This window comes from Sturnira hondurensis, unplaced genomic scaffold, assembly GCF_014824575.4.
Source record: "Sturnira hondurensis isolate 20B ecotype Veracruz unplaced genomic scaffold, ASM1482457v3 Scaffold0000780, whole genome shotgun sequence".
NCBI classification, from domain to species: Eukaryota; Metazoa; Chordata; class Mammalia; order Chiroptera; family Phyllostomidae; genus Sturnira; species Sturnira hondurensis.
This window is the reverse complement of record NW_028073411.1, coordinates 19241388-19258802: the sequence shown is the minus strand read 5'-3', so window position 1 is coordinate 19258802 and position 17415 is coordinate 19241388. Positions and strand designations below refer to the sequence as shown.

The 17415-nt window shown below is 58.7% G+C and overlaps 1 protein-coding gene across 1 annotated transcript in view; it reads left to right on the top strand.

Annotated features, from left to right (window-relative positions):
* The window catches only part of TDRD9 (tudor domain containing 9), a 53949-nt gene continuing 36534 nt past the window's right edge, over positions 1–17415 (top strand). Inside the window, exons 1-8 of the mRNA XM_037049918.1 lie at positions 1–8; positions 331–437; positions 4792–4889; positions 6258–6479; positions 7387–7509; positions 8745–8825; positions 9731–9895; positions 13155–13258. Coding sequence (XP_036905813.1) covers positions 1–8; positions 331–437; positions 4792–4889; positions 6258–6479; positions 7387–7509; positions 8745–8825; positions 9731–9895; positions 13155–13258 — 908 coding nt within the window. The remainder of the gene's footprint in view (positions 9–330; positions 438–4791; positions 4890–6257; positions 6480–7386; positions 7510–8744; positions 8826–9730; positions 9896–13154; positions 13259–17415) is intronic.

Genomic DNA, 17415 nt, shown 5'->3' with positions numbered 1-17415 from the left:
ATGGTCAGGTATCATCGCATGCTTTAAGAATTCTTGCAGCACAGCTGTTGAAAACCCCTGCCCAGCCCTGGCTGGGTGGCCCATCGGTCAGAGCGTCGTCCTTGAACTCCATGGTGCAGGGCTCCACCGGTCAGGGAGCCTGTAGGAGGCGGCCGTGAAGCCGAATCAGAAAGTGGGATGACAAATCAGTGTTTCGCGTTCACTTTCTCTTCCTCCGCCCCTTCCTCTGTCTCTAAAGTCAGCCAGTAAGAAATTGAAAACGTCTTTGCCGTAGCGCAGGGGGCCCCTTGGCTTTGTGGGAGCTGTGCGTTGACTCGACGTTGTTCGCAGGCCCGTCAGCCAGAAGCCCACGGAGCTGGAGTACGTCGACGCGTACAGGCAGCTGGAGGCGCAGGAGCTCCATGTGCGCGGCGCGGACCTCCCCAGCAGCCGGCCAGGTAGCGTGGCAGGGCGCTCGCGGGGCGGGGCGGGGCGGGGCGGGGCGTGGGAGCTGTCCGTGCACCTGAAGGCCCCCTTCCTTCTCCCAGACTGAATGTAGGGGGGTGGTGTCGGGGTACACAGTCACACGGGCTTCAGGTGGACAGTTCTTTCATGTGTCACTTACGTGTTGAGTTGTGCGCTCACTGCCCCAAGTCCCGTCTCCCAGAACGGTAAGTTCTTAAAAGTCCAAGAGACGTAGTATCTGGCCAGTGGAGAATTCATACTACTTGTTAATTTGGAATTTGGGGGAGCTAAATGGATTATTTCTCTTCCCTTTTAAATATAGTTCTTAAATAGTCTGTTCTTTGGAAGACTAATAATGGTCCTATTAATTAGGAATTTATTTTAAAATTACTACAACTTTTAGCCCTGGCTGGTGTGGCTCAGTGGATTGAGTGCTGGCCTGACAACCGAAGGGTCACTGGTGTAATTCCTAGTCAGGACACGTGCCTGGGTTCCGGGTCAGGTTCTCAGTGGGGGGAGGGGTGTGTGAGAGACAGCCACACATTGATGTTTCTCTCCCTCTCTTTATACTGGCCTTCCACTCTAAGAATAAATAAGTAAATCTTTTTTTAAAAATAAAAGTTATTACAGTTTTTAAAAAATAAAACGATTTTAGGCAGTATATAAGTATATAAAATAAAAGGTGGAAGGTCCTTTTTCACCCTCACCCACCAGTGTATAGTCGTTCTGAGTTGGGCTGGAACTGCTTCCTATGAGTAGGCAGTTTTTTCTGCGCTGATTATATCTTTTTTGAAGAAAAACATTTTACTTATTTATTTTTAGAGAGAGGGGAAAGGAGGGAAAGGAGCATGGACCAGTTGCTTCCTGAAAGTCCCCACAGCCCAGGCACATGCCCCGACTGGGGATTGAACTGGTGGCCTTCCAGTCCGCAGGCTGGCGCTCGGCCCACTGAGCCGCGGCAGCCAGGGCCGAGTCAACTCTGCATCTGCCGTTGGGAGCTGGAAGTCAGCCTCCGGTGTCCTGCGTGGTGAAGGGTTATGCGCGGACTTCCCACCTGTGCAGCCAGGTGGCGCCTCCGTGCTTCTCCTTGCGCCTCGGGCCCAGCCGGGGGCGGGGTCCGTTGAGTGGCAGCTTCCCCCCTCCCCGGCCTCGCGTGCAGTGGACAGCAGTGCCCCTTCTCCTCTCTGGGCTGGTCGGGGCTTCCTGACAGTGGAGCGGCTGGTGGCTCTGAGCGGGTCTGTGTCCACCGTCACTGACGGTTTGGGGTTTCTGTCACGGTACTCAGGTTAATTTGTCACTCTCTGTTGTTCACCTTTGCCTCCCCCCTGCATGCTCGCCTGCTGCAGACCTTGGCCTGGTGTCTCCTCACTGTCCTCTCAGCCCTTCGGTCTTGTCAGGCAGTGCCTGTGTGGTTTGTCCAGCATCTCTGGTGGCCCTGGAGGAGGAACGAGGGGCAGAACCGCCGCCTGTGCTGTCCCCAGGCGTGGCAGTTCAGAGTGAGTGCCTCCCTTGAGCAGCCCTCGCGTGTCCAGAAAGAGTCCAGTTTGTGGTCTCGGTGCTTTTCTGTGGGAAGCCGTGGACGTCTCTTAGGTGTCCGTGGGCTGGTGAGTCACGTGCACAGGGAAGGACAGGCAGCTTTAGGAGCAGTGTGGAGCAGCCATTTGTGATGTGTGTTGTGGGAAGACACGGTCGTCCAGCACCTCTGGGGAGGCACATTGTGGACACCCGTGGGCTCAGGCCCCAGGTACCCACCCACCCAGCCATAGAGTGCTGCAGTGGTGCCCGCAGGGCCCCGGCTGTGGAGGAAGCCAGGCCGCCGATAATGCTGTGGCTCCGAGGATTGCTCGCTCCACGCGACTTGGAGTCACGTGACATCGCTGTTCGCTCCCTTGGCCCCTGCGTCCTGGGGCGTGTGGGCTTTGCGCTGGGCAGGGCCCCAGCCGGTACTGCAGCTACCCTCCGAGGAATCCCTGCACTACAGTGTTTGCCAAGGCCGTGCCAGGGCTGTGTCAGGCGGCGGCTGCGGTGTGTAGGGAAGCCCGCCCTCTGGCGGAGGTGGCTGTCCCTGCTGCAGTCTGTGGCACCTGCTTGTGCAGACAGGTCTGGAAGGTGGCTCTGTGAGAGACAGCCGCGTGGGCGCCACAGTGCACAGTGACTTAGCTGATTTTCTGTAGCACACAGGGTCCAAATTTCAAGTTAAAAAATGTTACTGTGTCGTGCAGTTAAAATTCACCCCATCCTTTTTGGACCCCTTGCCACTGACTTTCCCAATTAGACCGCACAGTGGGGCAGCCTCAGGGACAGAGCCCAGCGTGTCCCATGGCTCCAGGTCTCCTGGCCCAGGGAGGACAGTTTGGTGTTGCTGGTGGAGGACGGACAGGCAGCAGACTCCTGACCCGCACACTCTGAGGCTGAGCCTGTCTCGAGTCACTGTGGACCTCGCTGTGCTGCAGGCCTCCCCTGGGGCATGCGGCCGTGGTGCTTTCCTGCCACCTGCCTCTGGGCCTTGGAGCCTACAGGGCTGTGAGCAACCCCGGGTGTCCTGCTGTCCCCCTGGCACGGGCTTGGAGGCGAGCTCCACAGTGGTGACCTGGAAACGTCAGCCTGCCTCTGTGTGAGGGGGACAGGGAGGGCTGTGATTTAGTCAGCACGGTTAGGGCTTCTGGCTTTTCCTGGTGAAATGTCTGTCTTTCGGTCACAGCCCTCACGGTGCATGTGGCCAGGGTGTCAGCCCCCAGCACTGTCAGAGGAGCTGGGCCGGGGACCCAGGCTTTGAGTCGAAGCGAGAGCACCCGCTGCCGACTTCGTGTCTTCCTGAGCGTCTCGGCCCGCAGCTCTCCCCGTGGGTGGCCGCTCCCTGAACCGCCTGCTCCACTCGGTGCCCACACTCGCCTGCCCGTCCGTCTTCTGGCAGAGCCCTCCCCTCCGGTGCCCTTGCTCACGGGGCCCTCCTCCTCCTGTGTAGCGTGTGGAAGGCCTGCTGTTGGCTGAGAAGCCTGCAGCGTCGAAAATGGGAGGTGTGAGCCGGTGCTTCCTTATCTGTAAGTAAGTGCCTTCTCTGTTCCTAACCCTGGGCTGGCGCAGACACCCAGCCTCTGTGCGGAGCTCCCCAGAGTGCAGTGACACGCTGGAGCCTTTTGTAAGTCAGCAGCTGTTTCCATGTGCGGTGTTGCTCACACTCAGTGTTTTGAAGGCGGAGTGGTTCGTTCGAAGGCTGTTTCGGTGAGTGTGCTCCTGGAAGGGGGCCTGGGAGGAGGCGCACCACCTGGGGAGACAGGGAGGCTGTGGGGAGCAGTAGCAGGAAGAAAGTGAGGTGCAGCCACAGGAGGAAGTGCTGGCTGAGCGGCAGGCTGCCTGGGGCAGGTCCCAGACAGACGCCTGGGGTCAGTGTCTCTCATGCCTCAGGAGGGGACTTAGCCACAGAGAAATGGCTTCTGCTTGGTGAGGTCTGCCTCTCCTCTTTTTAAAACTCAGGATTTAAAACTCGTACCCTGGTTCAAGTGCAGGCAGGTAGCCCTAGTTACTTGTTCGTTATTAGACCAGCTAGTACACTGCAGGTGCAGGGAGGGAACGAGCACAGAGAGCAAAGAGCTCGAATGTATCAGGCCACAGGGGCGATGACCAGGCAGAGGGGGCAGCGGACCAAGGGCTGGAGGAAAGGGTGGGTGGGCCAGGGGCAGGCGTCTGGGGAAGGGACTGAGCCTGGGCCTAAACTTGGGAGGGGGGGCGCGGATGGGTTTGTTTGGAAGTAAAAGCATTTCCCAGTGAAAGGTCGTGCACCACGAGTGTTAATGCTTTTTCAGCCTACCAAGCGGCATCTGTCTAGAGGTCTAGCATGATAGGAGGACTTCGGGCAGATGGTGGTCCAGTAAGCCGGGCTGAGTGCTGCCGTGTGCGTCCCTCCGGGTGGGGCTGCCCCTGTCCAGGCTGCCTGCACTTCCTGAGTTGGGTGGGGCCGTCTGTTGCCGCTTCATTGTGGGAGCGAGGAGCGAACGGGAACCTGAACAGAGCAGTGTGGTCTGTAAGCTCACCCTCTGAGCACCATCCTTGAGCAGCGAGAACTCTGCTTCCCAGGTCTTGTCTCGGAAGGTGGTGCTGAGCCTGCAGCATCCGTGGGTGTGATGGAGGAGTGGGGGTGCCCACGGGCGGGAATGTGGACGGTGGGACCAGGGCACTGGCCAAATCACCCTGCCCCCAGGGTCAGCCTGTGGAACGTGCACTTGGTGCTTGTGTGTGGTGCCTCTGTGCGTGTGGTGGGTGTGCAGGTCAGAAAGGACGCCGGGTTGTTTGCCTCGTCTTTTTTAGATGAGAAGTAGCACTGTTTTTGTTTGTTTTGTCTCAATCCAGGTCCAAGGCCAACACCGACTAGATTAGGCAATGCCATGTGCATCCCAGAGATGACTTACAGATACCCTGATCTGCCTATAAACCGATGTAAGGAAGAGGTAAGAACATCCCTGTCCTGGCGCAGGCTTGCTGTCCCAACAACTTCCGAGCCCTGGCACTTGTGGCTGAGAGTCCAGGTGCTGGGCGGGCGCCCTGGGCCCTGCGGGGCTGGGGCCACAGGGGAGGGGTGTGGGTGGTGGGCGGGAGGTGGCTCGTGTGGGCCCCAGGCCAGCAGCCTGGTTCATCCACTTTGGAGCTGGTCACCTGACATTTGGTTTGTTGTGAAGCCTGCCCCCACCCTCCCCCCAGGAGCTCTGAGTAGACCCTGCTCCCCAGAGAGCATCTTACTGGAGGAGCCTCACTGCCCGTCTTTCTACCGTGCAAGTGCAGCGCCCCCGGCGTCCCCCCGGGTTTTCCTCACCCTTTGTCCTGGAGTGCGCTCCTGCCTCTCAATGGCTGCCCGTCAGGGTGTGTCACTGAGCAGGACCGGGCCAGACACCAGCCAGACACCGCGGCGTGCACCTGCACTCACACCTGCGCCACGTGCCCTCCCTTGTGTGCTCACTGTGCTGCTGGGGAGGCGGCCCCAGTGAATGCGGACGCACCACGCTGAATTTTTCTTCCACTCTAGCGCACTCGGGCAAACACCGGGCCCTCGGGCCGAATGTGGCCCGGTGGCAGCTCCTAGTTAAGGAGTAGTTACGTTTATACAGTCCTAGAATTACATTCGGTGCTTTGAAGGCAGCTGGGAGGCTGATGTGGCCCCGGGCAAAAAGGAGTTTGACACCCCTCCTCTAGCTGGACTTGCGAGGCACGGTGGCGTGGTGGAGCAGGTGCCCTTCATGGTGTCAGAGGCGGCACTAGCTGAGGGCGTCCCCGTCCCAAGGGTAGCCTGTTGGGCCCTGAGAGCCCACATGGGTCCAGGCGGATGGCAGGGCGTTGGCGGGCTGTACGTGGGGCCACGGAAATTAGCCATCCAAACGTGTCTAAAGAGTTTCCAGTGGGAATGTAAAGCCACTCGAGTGTAGTGACAGCTGTGTTTCCATGGTTTTCTTACTAGGATTTCATTTTTCTCAGTAGAATTACTTAAAAACTCTAAAGTAATGGAAATTTAGACTCAGCGACGGGTGTGGAGAGCCCAGCGCGGTGTCTGTATGTTTCTGTGGGGAAGCTGAGACGCGGAGTGGAGCCAGCCGGGCCCCCACAGCACACCGGTCGGCGCTCGTAGGCCTTCCTGCTCCCTGTGTGGCGGTCGTGGAGCCCCTCGCCCACCCTGTGGTGCTCAGGGGGCTGTTCATTGGGCTTGTAAAGATGGAGGGAGGACAGATCCTGAAAGTCTTCTCACGCTAAAGCCTTTGGTGCGTAGGTCATGCTTGGTGTTGTCGTTCATTCTGCAGCAAGTTTGAAAGGTGACTTTTCAACCCTAGGTCGTCTCTCTGATCGAAAGTAACTCTGTCGTCATTATCCACGGCGCCACGGGCAGCGGAAAAAGCACTCAGCTGCCGCAGTACATCCTGGACCACTGCCTCCAGCGCGCCGCCTACTGCCACATCGCCGTCACACAGCCGCGCAAGATCGGCGCCAGCAGCGTGGCCAGGTGGATCAGCAGAGAGCGAGCCTGGGCTCTGGGGGGCCTGGTGGGCTACCAGGTGAGCTTGGCCGGGGGAGGGCCACTTGTCCTGCTTATAGAGCAGAACTAGGGCAAAAGGTGTGTGTCTGTCTATTCACGTGTTTTTTACCCTCACCTGAGGACATTTTTTCTTGGCTTTTTAGAAAGGAAGGGAGCAAGGGAAACACCGATGTGAGAGAGAAGGATTGGTTGGTTTCCTCCCGTGTGTGTCCAGACCAGAGACTGCTCGTGCCCTGGCTGGGGACCGAACCTGCGACCTTTCAGTGACAGGATGATGCTCCGGCCAGCTGAGCCACACCGGCCAGGGCAGAACTGTGGCATGTTGTAAACATAATGAAACTCAGAGTTTCTTGAAAATCGCTCTAGCCCTGGCTGGTGTGGCTCAGTAGGCTGAATGCCGACCTGCAAACTGAAAGGTCGCCAGTTTGGCTCTTAGTCAGGCACATGCCTGGGTTGCTGGCCAGGTCCCTGGTTGGGGGCATGTGAGAGGCAACCAATTGATGTATCTCACAGACTGATGTTTCCCTCCTTTCCTCTCTCTCTAAATAAATGAATTCTTGAAAAGCAAAGAAAATAGCCTTAAATTTTTTTCCAGTTGAATAGTAAAGAAGTGAGAATTCTCAGATTCGTGGTTTTTATGATTTTAACCTTTTAATTATATTTCTGTATGTAGATATCTTCATACGTAATTGTCTCACTGTAAAAATGAAATAGGTAGTATGACTAGATAAGCCAAACCTCCTCCCACTCAAAAAAGGGAAAAAATTGAGTGAACTGGAGCCTCGGTTTGAACGTGTCTTTTTTGTGACCTACAGATGTACTTGGTTCTCTCTCTTCCTCCATGACTCAGTGGGCATGGCATTGGGGGAGTTAAGTGCAGCCCTGGAGCCCTGAAAACGCCCTCCTTCCCTTGCCCCGAGTTGCAGGTGGGCCTGGAGAGAATCGCCACAGAGGACACCCGGCTGGTCTACATGACGACCGGCGTCCTCCTGCAGAAGGTTGTCCGCGCCAAGAGTCTGACGGAGTTCACCCACATCTTCATCGACGAGGTGGGTGCCCCGGCCCTGTGCTTGGCCCAGCCTAGGCTGCGGCGGGAGGCAGCGCCACGCCGGGATTCATCCCTCCCGGCTCCAGAGGCGTGTGCAGGGCGGGGCCTCAGGTCGGGAGGGGCAGGGCTGGGTTGTGTGAGGTCGGAACCCTGTCCATCCGTCCGTCCATCAGGAGCGTGGAGTCTGGCGCCTCAGCACCGAGGAGCGTCTGGCTCTCTCTGTCCCTGTGCGACTCCGGGGGTCTGTCGGGGGTGTGCTCTACGCGGGGGGGTGGGGGGGAGGAGGAGAGTCTGTGAGGGCGTTCTGAGAGCGTCTCCAGCCCCGACTCGGAACGCTGCACGCCCTTTGGGCGCTGGGGTTCCTGCCTTTCCTCCGTTCCCTCCCCCACTCCTCCATTCCACGGGCCTCAGGGAGGTGGCGGGGCCCAGGGATGGCCCAGGACTCCGTCACTGGGCTGGTCACACTAGGAGAAGAGACCCCCTGCTTCCACACACAGCAGCTCATCGCTCTACTTCGGCAGAAAAGTGTCCCACAGTAGAATTACTGTCCCCCCGGGTGTCCAGGTGTCCTAACTGGCAGGAAAATAGACCTATGTCCCAGACCTCCCTGGCTCCAGGGCAGGCAAGCCAGGTGGCCAGAGGGGCCGGGTGACCCTAGGTCCTAGGGTTGGCTCAGCCTAGAAGGCCCCTGTGTGAGGAAGGCCCCAGGGCACCCGCTGTCCCTGAGGGTTCTTCAGCTCTCCTGGCTAAGCCGGCTCCTCCAGGGCTGGCCCTCCCCCTAGAACTGCAGCCCCCGAGATGTGCCCTGCCAGGCGGGCACTGCTGCCTGGCACAGCTCCTGCCTGCACTCACTGGTGGAAGTTGCAGGGCAGCTTGTGGCCTGTAGAGGAGGGATGCCGGTCAGTGGTTCTCTGTGCCGGGGACAGGAGGGGAGGGTTTTGGTTGTCACGGCGACCTGGGGTGCTGTTGGCATCGAGTGGGCAGGGCCAACAGTGCTAAACATCACTCTCCCCAAGTGCCGGTAGGGCCCCGGAGAGAAGTGCTGGGGGGACAGGGACGCCCACAGCCTCTTTCGGGTCCTCTGGTTTGCGGGTCCACGACCTGCCGCAGGAACAGCCCCAGTCCCAGAGGAAGCCATGAGCGGAGAGAGCCGACCCGGCACCGACACCCCGTCCCACTCATCCGTGGCGGCGCATGTGCTGCCCGAGCCACGTGGGCGCCCTGTGTCCCCTGCAGGTGCACGAGCGGACTGAGGAGATGGACTTCCTACTGCTGGTGGTCCGCAAACTTCTGAGGACAAACTCGCGTTTCGTGAAGGTGAGTCTGATTTCGTGAGTGACGGGTCGCTCAGTTCTGCTTCTCCTTGTTTTAGCTCAGACGGTGGCTCTGAAAGCTCACAGCCGCGGGTAGCACTCCGGGTGCGTGTGAGGTAGGGCCGGGCAGAGCTGGGGTGGGCAGCTCCAGGCGTCCAGGCCTGGCCTCTGTTTGCATCGCCACTGTGGTGGGAGTGTCCCTGGGGGCCGCTCTGACACCCAGGTGGCTGCTCAGAGCATTTTTCTACCGTGAGACGTGTCATCTCAGAGCGAGTCCTGGTCAGTGTGGTTTTCACCCTTGGCGCCGGACGAGCCAGGGAAGTGCAGGTGCTCGGAGCACATGACTGTGCGGGCGGTGCCTGCGTCTTCCTTTCCATGGAGGCCAGCACAACCGCACCCTAGCTGCTGGGTGCACAGGGCTGTGCTCACCCCTGCCAGGCGCTCGGAGACTGGAGAGTCCTGTGGACCCTGCACCATGGGCTATAGTACCCCCAGGACGTCACCGTCACCCCCAACTTGCTTTTGGCCAGACTGAGTGCCGCAGCCTGCCGGGTTTGGGCAGGCTCCTCTCGGCTGCTGCACCGCTGTCTCCCTCTTTGCAGCTTTACTCCCACCTGTTTCTGGAACATACCATCCAGCTGCCTGTGCTGGTCTGCACTTTGGTGTCCGATGCAAAATTCCCTTCGGAGAAGCGGGTGTAGTTCTGTGGGGATTACGCAGTTTCTCCCTGGGTCAGCTAGAAGTAGTAAAGCTTGCGTCTCTGAGCGCCTTTAAACTGCAGGAACCAGCGTCTGGCCGGGGGCTTGCCCGCGGTGTTCTGTTCGACTCTCAGAAGTGCCTGTGGCAGAAGCAATGCGGGGACTCTGCCGAGCGCCCACCCCAGTGCTCACTCTCCTGGCCCCTCTGCAGGTCATCCTGATGTCAGCCACCATCAACTGCAAGGAGCTGGCTGACTACTTCGCCGTCCCCGTGCAGAACCAGCTGAGCCCTGCGCGCGTGTTCGAGGTGCCCGGGCAGCCCCACGCCATCGAGGAGCACTACCTCGACGACCTGCAGCACGTGCCTCACGGCAGGGTAGGCCCGGGGCCCCGCCCTCCCAGGGCCTCCTGGTGGCGAGGGCATGGTCCTGCTGGGCGCTGCCACCTGCCCGGGGCGGGGGGGTCACCTCGCTTTAGAGACACCTGCGAGGTTGGAGTGACTTGGCTCTGCCGTGTGTGGGGTGGCGGGGCTGACGGGGCTTCACCTAATGTGGGCAGTTGTGTGAGGGGCACCCCAAAACTAGAATCGACTTCTGGAGGGCGGGCCCTTGTCATCCAGGCTCCCCCCCCAGGCGAGTGTCTCAGGAGCCCACCTGTCTCGGTGTACCAGTTGGCGTGGCTGTGAGAGGCTGCGTTGGGCCTCTGCGGATTTCTGTAAAGACTTTCCGTGCGCCTGCTCCTGGCAGGATGGGTGGTCCACGAGTGCACCTGCCCACACCACTGAGGGCTCAGCAGTCCCTGACCAAAAGTGGCTGGGCCCCTGGGCCCACCCTCCCGACTCCCCTGATCTCGCCCTGCGTGACCTTTGTTCCCTGGATGAAGCAAGTCCTGTGGGCTGCCGCCGGGGAGGGGAGAGCTGGAACGGAAAGGCGTCAAAATCGGGGATCTCACAGAGGGCTGTGCGCAGGGAAAACGGGCTCGACAGGCGCATTGCATCCAAGGGAGAGTGCTCTGAAGGGGCTGAAGCTTAAATGTGTGAGAATTAAGTACACGTTTTTTACGAATAAATCCCGTTTTGGGGGGTTCCCCCACCGTATTTAGTCAGACTACATCAGAGGAAAGCCAGTGATGGCCTTTAAAAAGTAGTGTTTTTTCAGGTTGAAAAGACAGTCGTCCAGAACAACAGCGAAGTCGGAAGAACCCCTCAGGCAGGCTTTACGTGCGTGTCACCCGGGCCCTGCAGTGCAGGCTGCACGTGCCATGCCTGGGCGCACGCCACTGCCCACGCCCCCCTGTGTCTGGGCGCCCTGGTTTCCCCGACGTCTGCCCTCCGTCCCAGGGCCTCGTGGCCCCAGGGGCTTCTGGGTGGTGGGCTTGCTCTGCCTGCTCTCACTTCGGGTGACAGTGAGGGCTCCAGTGGGGCCGCCCTAGTGTCCTTGGGATGGCAGGACATCCTCTGTGGGGACCAGCCTGAGGCTCTCCTCCTGGTCAGAGTGGGTGATGGGTTTGGGGAGGGACTGCAGAGGGCAGGAGCCACTTTGTCCCTTCACTTTCCCGCTGGGCTCCTCTCAGACACTGTTGACCTTGACCCCCCACCCCCTCCTGTTTGTCAGGCTCCTTCGCCATGGTGATTGTGGTCAGCCCCCTCGCTGTAAACAGCCTCTGGAGGGACGTGTCTGTCCCTTCCTAACCGTTCCCTGTGGAAACCAGTTCCTGGTGCACTGCTTCTTTGCAGAGGCCACTTGGATGTTCCCAGTTTCTGACCCTTGGGAAGGGGGGCTCGTTCTCGCCAACCCCCATCAAGAATCAGTGCACACAGAGTGCGTGTCACTGCCGTGGGCGAGCATGGGTCCGGCCTGGGGCTCTGGTCAGCAGACCAGAGACGGTGTGTCCTCTCACGGGCAGCTGCCAGGTGCCGAGTACGTTTTCCAGCGAATGGATATTCTGGCCTCAACAACGTGTTAATTTGGAGCCTTATAAAAACTGTGTGGCGTGGATTCTGTGGTACCGACCTTTTGGCGTCAGCGGACCTCTGTTGAGACCCCCGCTTTGTGGTGGTTTCCACCCGCGTCACTGTGCCCAGGCGCGCTCTCTGCTGCGGCCAGGACACGTGACCTGCCCTCTGCACACTGGCCTTTCCGCTGTTTCACCTGCCAGCCCGCCCCCTCCTCGGAGGGGAGGCCCCCTCCCAGGAGGCTGTGTCTGTCTGTCCCCTGCACCCCTCACCGTGAGGGCACCTCTGCGCTCCTTTCCTGTTCATCCTGCGTGTTTTGTCTTTCCAAGCACCTCATAGGGCCTGTGTTTCGGGGTAGCTTTCACCAAACCATCTGCACTCCCAGCGTCCGCCCTGCCCTGCGCCCCTCTTGGCCAGCCTGCATGGGCCTCTGCTGCCCCCAGCTCCCGCCCTGAGTGTGTCCTTGACCGTCCTCTCAACAGTCTGTGTGGGTGGCCCCTCGCATCTCACTGATGGTCGCGCTGCCCGCCTGGTGTTCCCGGTGCCTCCTGGTCTTTCTGGCACCCACTCTGGCTGTCCTCTCAGCTCCCCTTTGGAGCCTTTTCCATCCTTTGCTCTCATTGCAAGGAGCCGCCCTTAGAGGAGCCTGTGCCTGGCCCCTGGGTTCTGCGACCCTGCTCCACTGTGGGCTGCCGCTCCCCACTGCCACCCTCTGGCTGGTTGCGGACCTTTCACTTGGGGAGTCTCTTGCTCTCCTCTCAGACAAGGGGCTAGCCTGGTGTGCTGGTCTCTCCGGGGTGGCCACATGCAGGGTACCAGCTCCCAGCTCGGGACAGGGGCCCTGGCGTTTCTGCCCCTTTCTGTTGATGCCAGGCCCACCCTCCCCTTCCTGGCTCTGCTCCATCTGGTCCCCCGAAGGGCTCTTCCGAGGTGTCCCTGGCAAAGTCAGCCGTGGTGTCTCACGTACAGGGCGTGGGGCATGAAGCTCTGTGGCGGTTTTCTGGCCGCCGGTGGGGACACTCAGACTTTGAGGTGTCATCCTGGGCATTGCAGGGACGCTGGCCTGCTGGGGCCTCAGTGCGTGAGCGCGGTCGTTGTCCCACACCACTGTCATGGGTGTGGGGCCACCACCGCTCTCAAGTCCCTGTGTCCTGAGCCGGGCTGCAGGAGCCGGCTGTGACAGGGGCTCAGTCAGAGCAGGGCCCTTGACGGCCGCCCAGCTGGGGCCACGCGCAGCAGCGCTGTCACTGCGGGCTGGCAAGCCTTGGGAGCTGTGTCCCTCCCCTGGAGCTGTGGTTCTGGAGGACTCCTTCCCTCGGGTGGCGAGGCTGACGTGGCGGGGCTCCTGGGGGTGGGGGTTTCATGGACGGCAGCACCCTGGCTGTGCGGTCGTGGACTCCCCTGGTTCCACAGGGGTTGGGAGCCACTTGCTCTGTGCCTTCCAAGTGGGTGTCCTGCCTGCCAGACACTTCGCTGCTGGGCTTAACCCTCACCCCCCCCCCCGGCTCTAGGGAAGGGGTTGCCCCAGCACCTTCTGCATGAGTTGGCACTTGGGTCGTGTGTGACACCTAGCAAGTGCTCAGGTACAGCTGCAGGCGCTCTGGCTTCTCCTCGGGGTGTTTGTCACAGTGGCCCCACCAGAGGGGAGCCGCCCACCCAGCCGCCGCTCCTGCTGTTTCAGCTTTCCCCGCATGTCCTGGAGGAGCCAGTGATCACGAAGGACATGTACGAAGTTGCCGTCTCCCTGATCCAGACGTTCGATGACATGGACATGAGAGAGAGTGGGTAAGACCCGCCCCACCAGCTGAGCGCTGGGACATGCCTCCGGCTGCCCCTTGAATCACTCCCCTCCACGCCGCCTGCGTCTTCAGGACACTAAGATTTGATGGTACAGACCATTTCAGTAGTCACTCTGCACGTCTGAAAATAAAGTCAGGGTCTCTCAGGTTTTTCACTGGAAATTTCCACTTTATTATTTATTTATTTATTTATTTTTAATATATTTTATTGATTATACCATTACAGTTGTTCTATTCTCCCCTTCATTCCCCTCCCCCCGCACACCCCCTCCCCCACCATTCTCCCCCCTTAGTTTATAACCACGTGTCTCAAGTTCTTTAAATTCTATATTTCCCCCACTATTCTTGCCCTCCCCCCTATTTTCTACCTACTGTCTATGCTATTTTCTGTGCCTTCTCCCCCCTTCTCCTCCTCCCACTCCCCTGTTGCTAACCCTCCATGTGTTCTTCATTTCTATGGTTCCACTTCTGATCTAGCTGTCCTCTTGGTTTGCTTTTGTTTTAGGTGTGGTTAATAACTGTGAGTTTGCTGTCCTTTCACTGTTCATATTTTTTACCTTCTTTTTCTTAGATAAGTCCCTTTAGCATTTCATATAATAAGGGCTTGGTGATGATGAACTCCTTGAACTTGACCTTATCTGAGAAGCACTTTATCTGTCCTTCCATTCTAAATGAAAGTTTTGCTGGATAAAGCAATCTTGGCTGTAGGTCTTTGGATTTCATGACTTGGAATACTTCTTTCCAGCCCCTTCTTGCCTGTAAGGTCTCTTTTGAGAAATCCGCTGACAGTCTGATGGGTACTCCTTTGTAGGTGACTGTCCCCTTATCCCTTGCTGCTTCTAGGATTCTCTCCTTCATTTTAGTCTTGGCTAATGTAATTATGATGTGCCTTGGTGTGTTCCTCCTTGGGTCCAACTTCTTTGGCACTCTCTGAGCTTCCTGGATTTCCTGGAAGTCTATTTCCTTTGCCAGACTGGGGAAGTTCTCCTTTATTATTTGTTCAAATAAGTGTTCCACTCGTGGCTGTTTCTTTCCCCCTTCTGGTACCCCCATAATCCAGATGTTAGAACGTTTAAAGATGTCTTGGAGGTTCCTGAGCCTCTCCTCATTTTTTTGAATTCTAATTTCTTCATTTCTTTCTGGTTGGATGTTTCGTTCTTCCTTCTGGTCCATTCCATTGATTTGAGTCCCAGTTTCCTTTCCATCACTATTGGATTCCTGGACATCTCCCTTCATTTCAATTAGTTTGGCCTTCATATGTTCCTCTAATTTGTGACTATAATCCACCAGTTCTGTGAGCATCCTGATAAATAGTGTCTTGAATTGTGCTTCTGAGAGGCTGGCAATTTCTTGGTCGCTTAGAGTTAATTGGCTCTGGGACTTTGAGTTCTTCTTGCGCCATCTTTTGGGCTGTTTGTGCCTGTTACGTAGCAGGATCGGAGCCCTAAGGTGTTCACTAGAGCAGGGCAACTCAGTCGCTGGGTTGTGACGCTGTATGTGGGGGCGGGGTCAAAGAGGGACTATGGCGTCCCGTCTGCCGCCTGCTGCCGCGGCCCTCACCGGTGCCGCAGCTGCTGCGTCACCGGGCCCACGCATTTCATCCCACTGCACGCGAGTGTGCCACTGCCGTCAGCCCTCGCCCCCTGGGGCCTGCGTGGTCCGTCTCACTGTGCACGAATGTGCGACCGCAGTCAGTCTGCCCCACACCCCAACTGGTTCCGGGCCGCCTGTGCGCCTGGGTCGGGGGACCTGTCCTGCCCGACCTTGCTCGCTGCTGGCTCCGCCCCTCTTACCGTCCCTGTTGAATGGTTAGATGTAGTCAGACTTTCGTATAATTCAATTTTCTGTCCTTTGGTTGTGTCTTTGTTTCTCCAAACCTTTGTTGTATTCAAACTTGGTTGTGGGAGAAGGCACAGTGTTTCCACCTATGCCTCCATCTTGGCGGAAGTCTGGGAATTTCCACTTTAAAGCACTTAAATCCTTGCCAAGGACAGACAGTTTTGAAAGCTCGGAGGCACAGCCCAAGGACGTGCTGTCCTGAGTCCTCTCCCAGCTCCTCTTGTTGTTGTCCAGAGGTCCCCAAGCCCAGAGCCACCTCAGGAGCCGGGAGCACGTGTCCCGTGGGAACAGGCCTCGGTTGTACGTGGTGGTCAGCTGCAGTTGCTGTTCAGAGGTGCAAAGAACCTTTGGGTGAGGACCCAGGGACTGTGTTCATGGGTTTGAGAGAGAGGAAGGGGGCTGGGCAGAGCGACCTCGGTTGCCTCCTGTGTGCGCCCTGACCAGGGATCAAACCTGCAGCCTTGTGGTGCACGGGGCAACGCTCCACCCCCGAGCCCCCTGCCCAGGCAGACTCTGCCGTGTGCGGAAGGGCAACACCCTGAGCCTCCCCAAACTGGCTCCACAGAGCAGAGCGTAGGGAGCGCGTGTGGTCTTACCTGCTGGGGCCGGGGGCCGGCGCTGCGGGTGTGGGGATGCGCCCGAGTGTCCCTGCTGTCACAGCTGTGAAAGGGGGACAGGGTGCAGTGACTCACCGTCCCGCATCCCTCTTGAACAGACCTGGGGCCGAGGGCCGGGCTCAGCCCCCCTCCAGCCCCCGCGCAGCTGAGCGCTGGTCCTGCTCTGTTTTCAAGCCCCCAGGAGTCCCCCGTTGCTTCGCGTCATCTGTCGGAGTGCCGAGGCGCCTCTGGACGGCACCATTCCCTCACTCGCCGCTCCGCCCTGGGTCCTGGGTGCCCTCCCCACCACGTCCTCCCCCTCGTCCTCCCACAGCGGGTCCCTCAGGAGCTGCTCTGATGAAGAGTGGGCGGACACTCTTCCCGGCACTCAGCGCTCCTGTAGCGGAAACACCCTCGTTTCGTCCTCATGACTACAACGCAGCTTTGTTGGTGTGGAAGTCGGGCTGCCGCGCAGCCCTCTCCACACGCCTCCTTTTCCTGGTCTCAGCTCTACTGCGCTGTGACCTACGCACATCGCACTCCCTTGTTCGTAACCAACCGTCTGAGGGTGGGACGGGGCGCCTTTCGGTCTGCCTGTCCCTGTGGGGAAGCCTGCTGTTCGCTCTGGCTGGCTTCCAGCCTCGCTGCGCCCCGGGGTTGTGCGGCTGGCTGCTGGGGAAAGCCAGGGCACCTCATTTTATCTTCCTGCCTCGTGGGACTCATGGGGTCTGGTGTGGGCACTGCCCCCTGACAGCCGTCCATCTGACCTCTTTCGTAGACGCCCATGAGCAGGGCAGGCTCAGTCGTCATGTTAGTGTAGGTGGCTCTGAGTTTGTCTCCTGCTCCCGTTCACTCCCTGGGGTTATTCCCTAGAGAGGAGCCTTCCCTTCATTATTCTGACTCTCTCCTCTTCCTCACTTTCTGTCTGTGTTCAGTGTTACAGTGGGCTCGTGGATTGTTTTCCCTTTAAACAGTTTATTTTCAGAGCAGTTTCAGGTTCACAGCAAAATTGAACAGAAACTACCAGAGGTTTTCCTGTTCCCATGTGACCTCCCCTCTGCCAGAGTCTTACCCCAGAGTGGTGTCAGCCCCCCGCACCCACAGCTGACACGCGGGTCCCTCTGGGTGCTGTGCGTGCTTCGGGCTTGACGAGCGAGCCCCGCCCTGTCACCCTCAGCAGCCATTGGGCATTTCATCGTCGCCAGGTTTGCCTTCCCCAGAGTCCCATGGAGTTGGAATCACACGGTGTGTGGCCTTTTCAGAGTGGGTCTATCACTTGGTGATATGCGTCCAAGGCTCCTGCGTGTCTTTGTCTTTCTAGTGCTGAGTGACGCTCCACTGTCCAAATGGGGCACTGCCTCGTCATCCATCACTTGCTGAGGGACAGCTTGGTGGCTTCCAGGTTCTGGCAGCTACGAGTAAAATTGCTGCCCTGATGGCCGTGTGCTGGTGCTGAGTCACTGTGATTGACAGCCCCCGGCTTGCACAGGATGGGGAACGCCGCTTCTCAGGGTCATTTGTCATCTCTGCGTCCCCCTTGGCGGGACGGCTCTCGGCTCTCGGGGCTTTTGCCCGTCTCTCACTGCGCTGTCGATTGCTGACTGCTGAGCCTCCCGAGCTCTCTGTGTGCTCCGGGAGCTGTCCTTCCTGTGCTGCCTGCAGAGGGCGCTCCCTGCGCCTCGTTTCCTGTGGTTTTGATGGAAGTGCT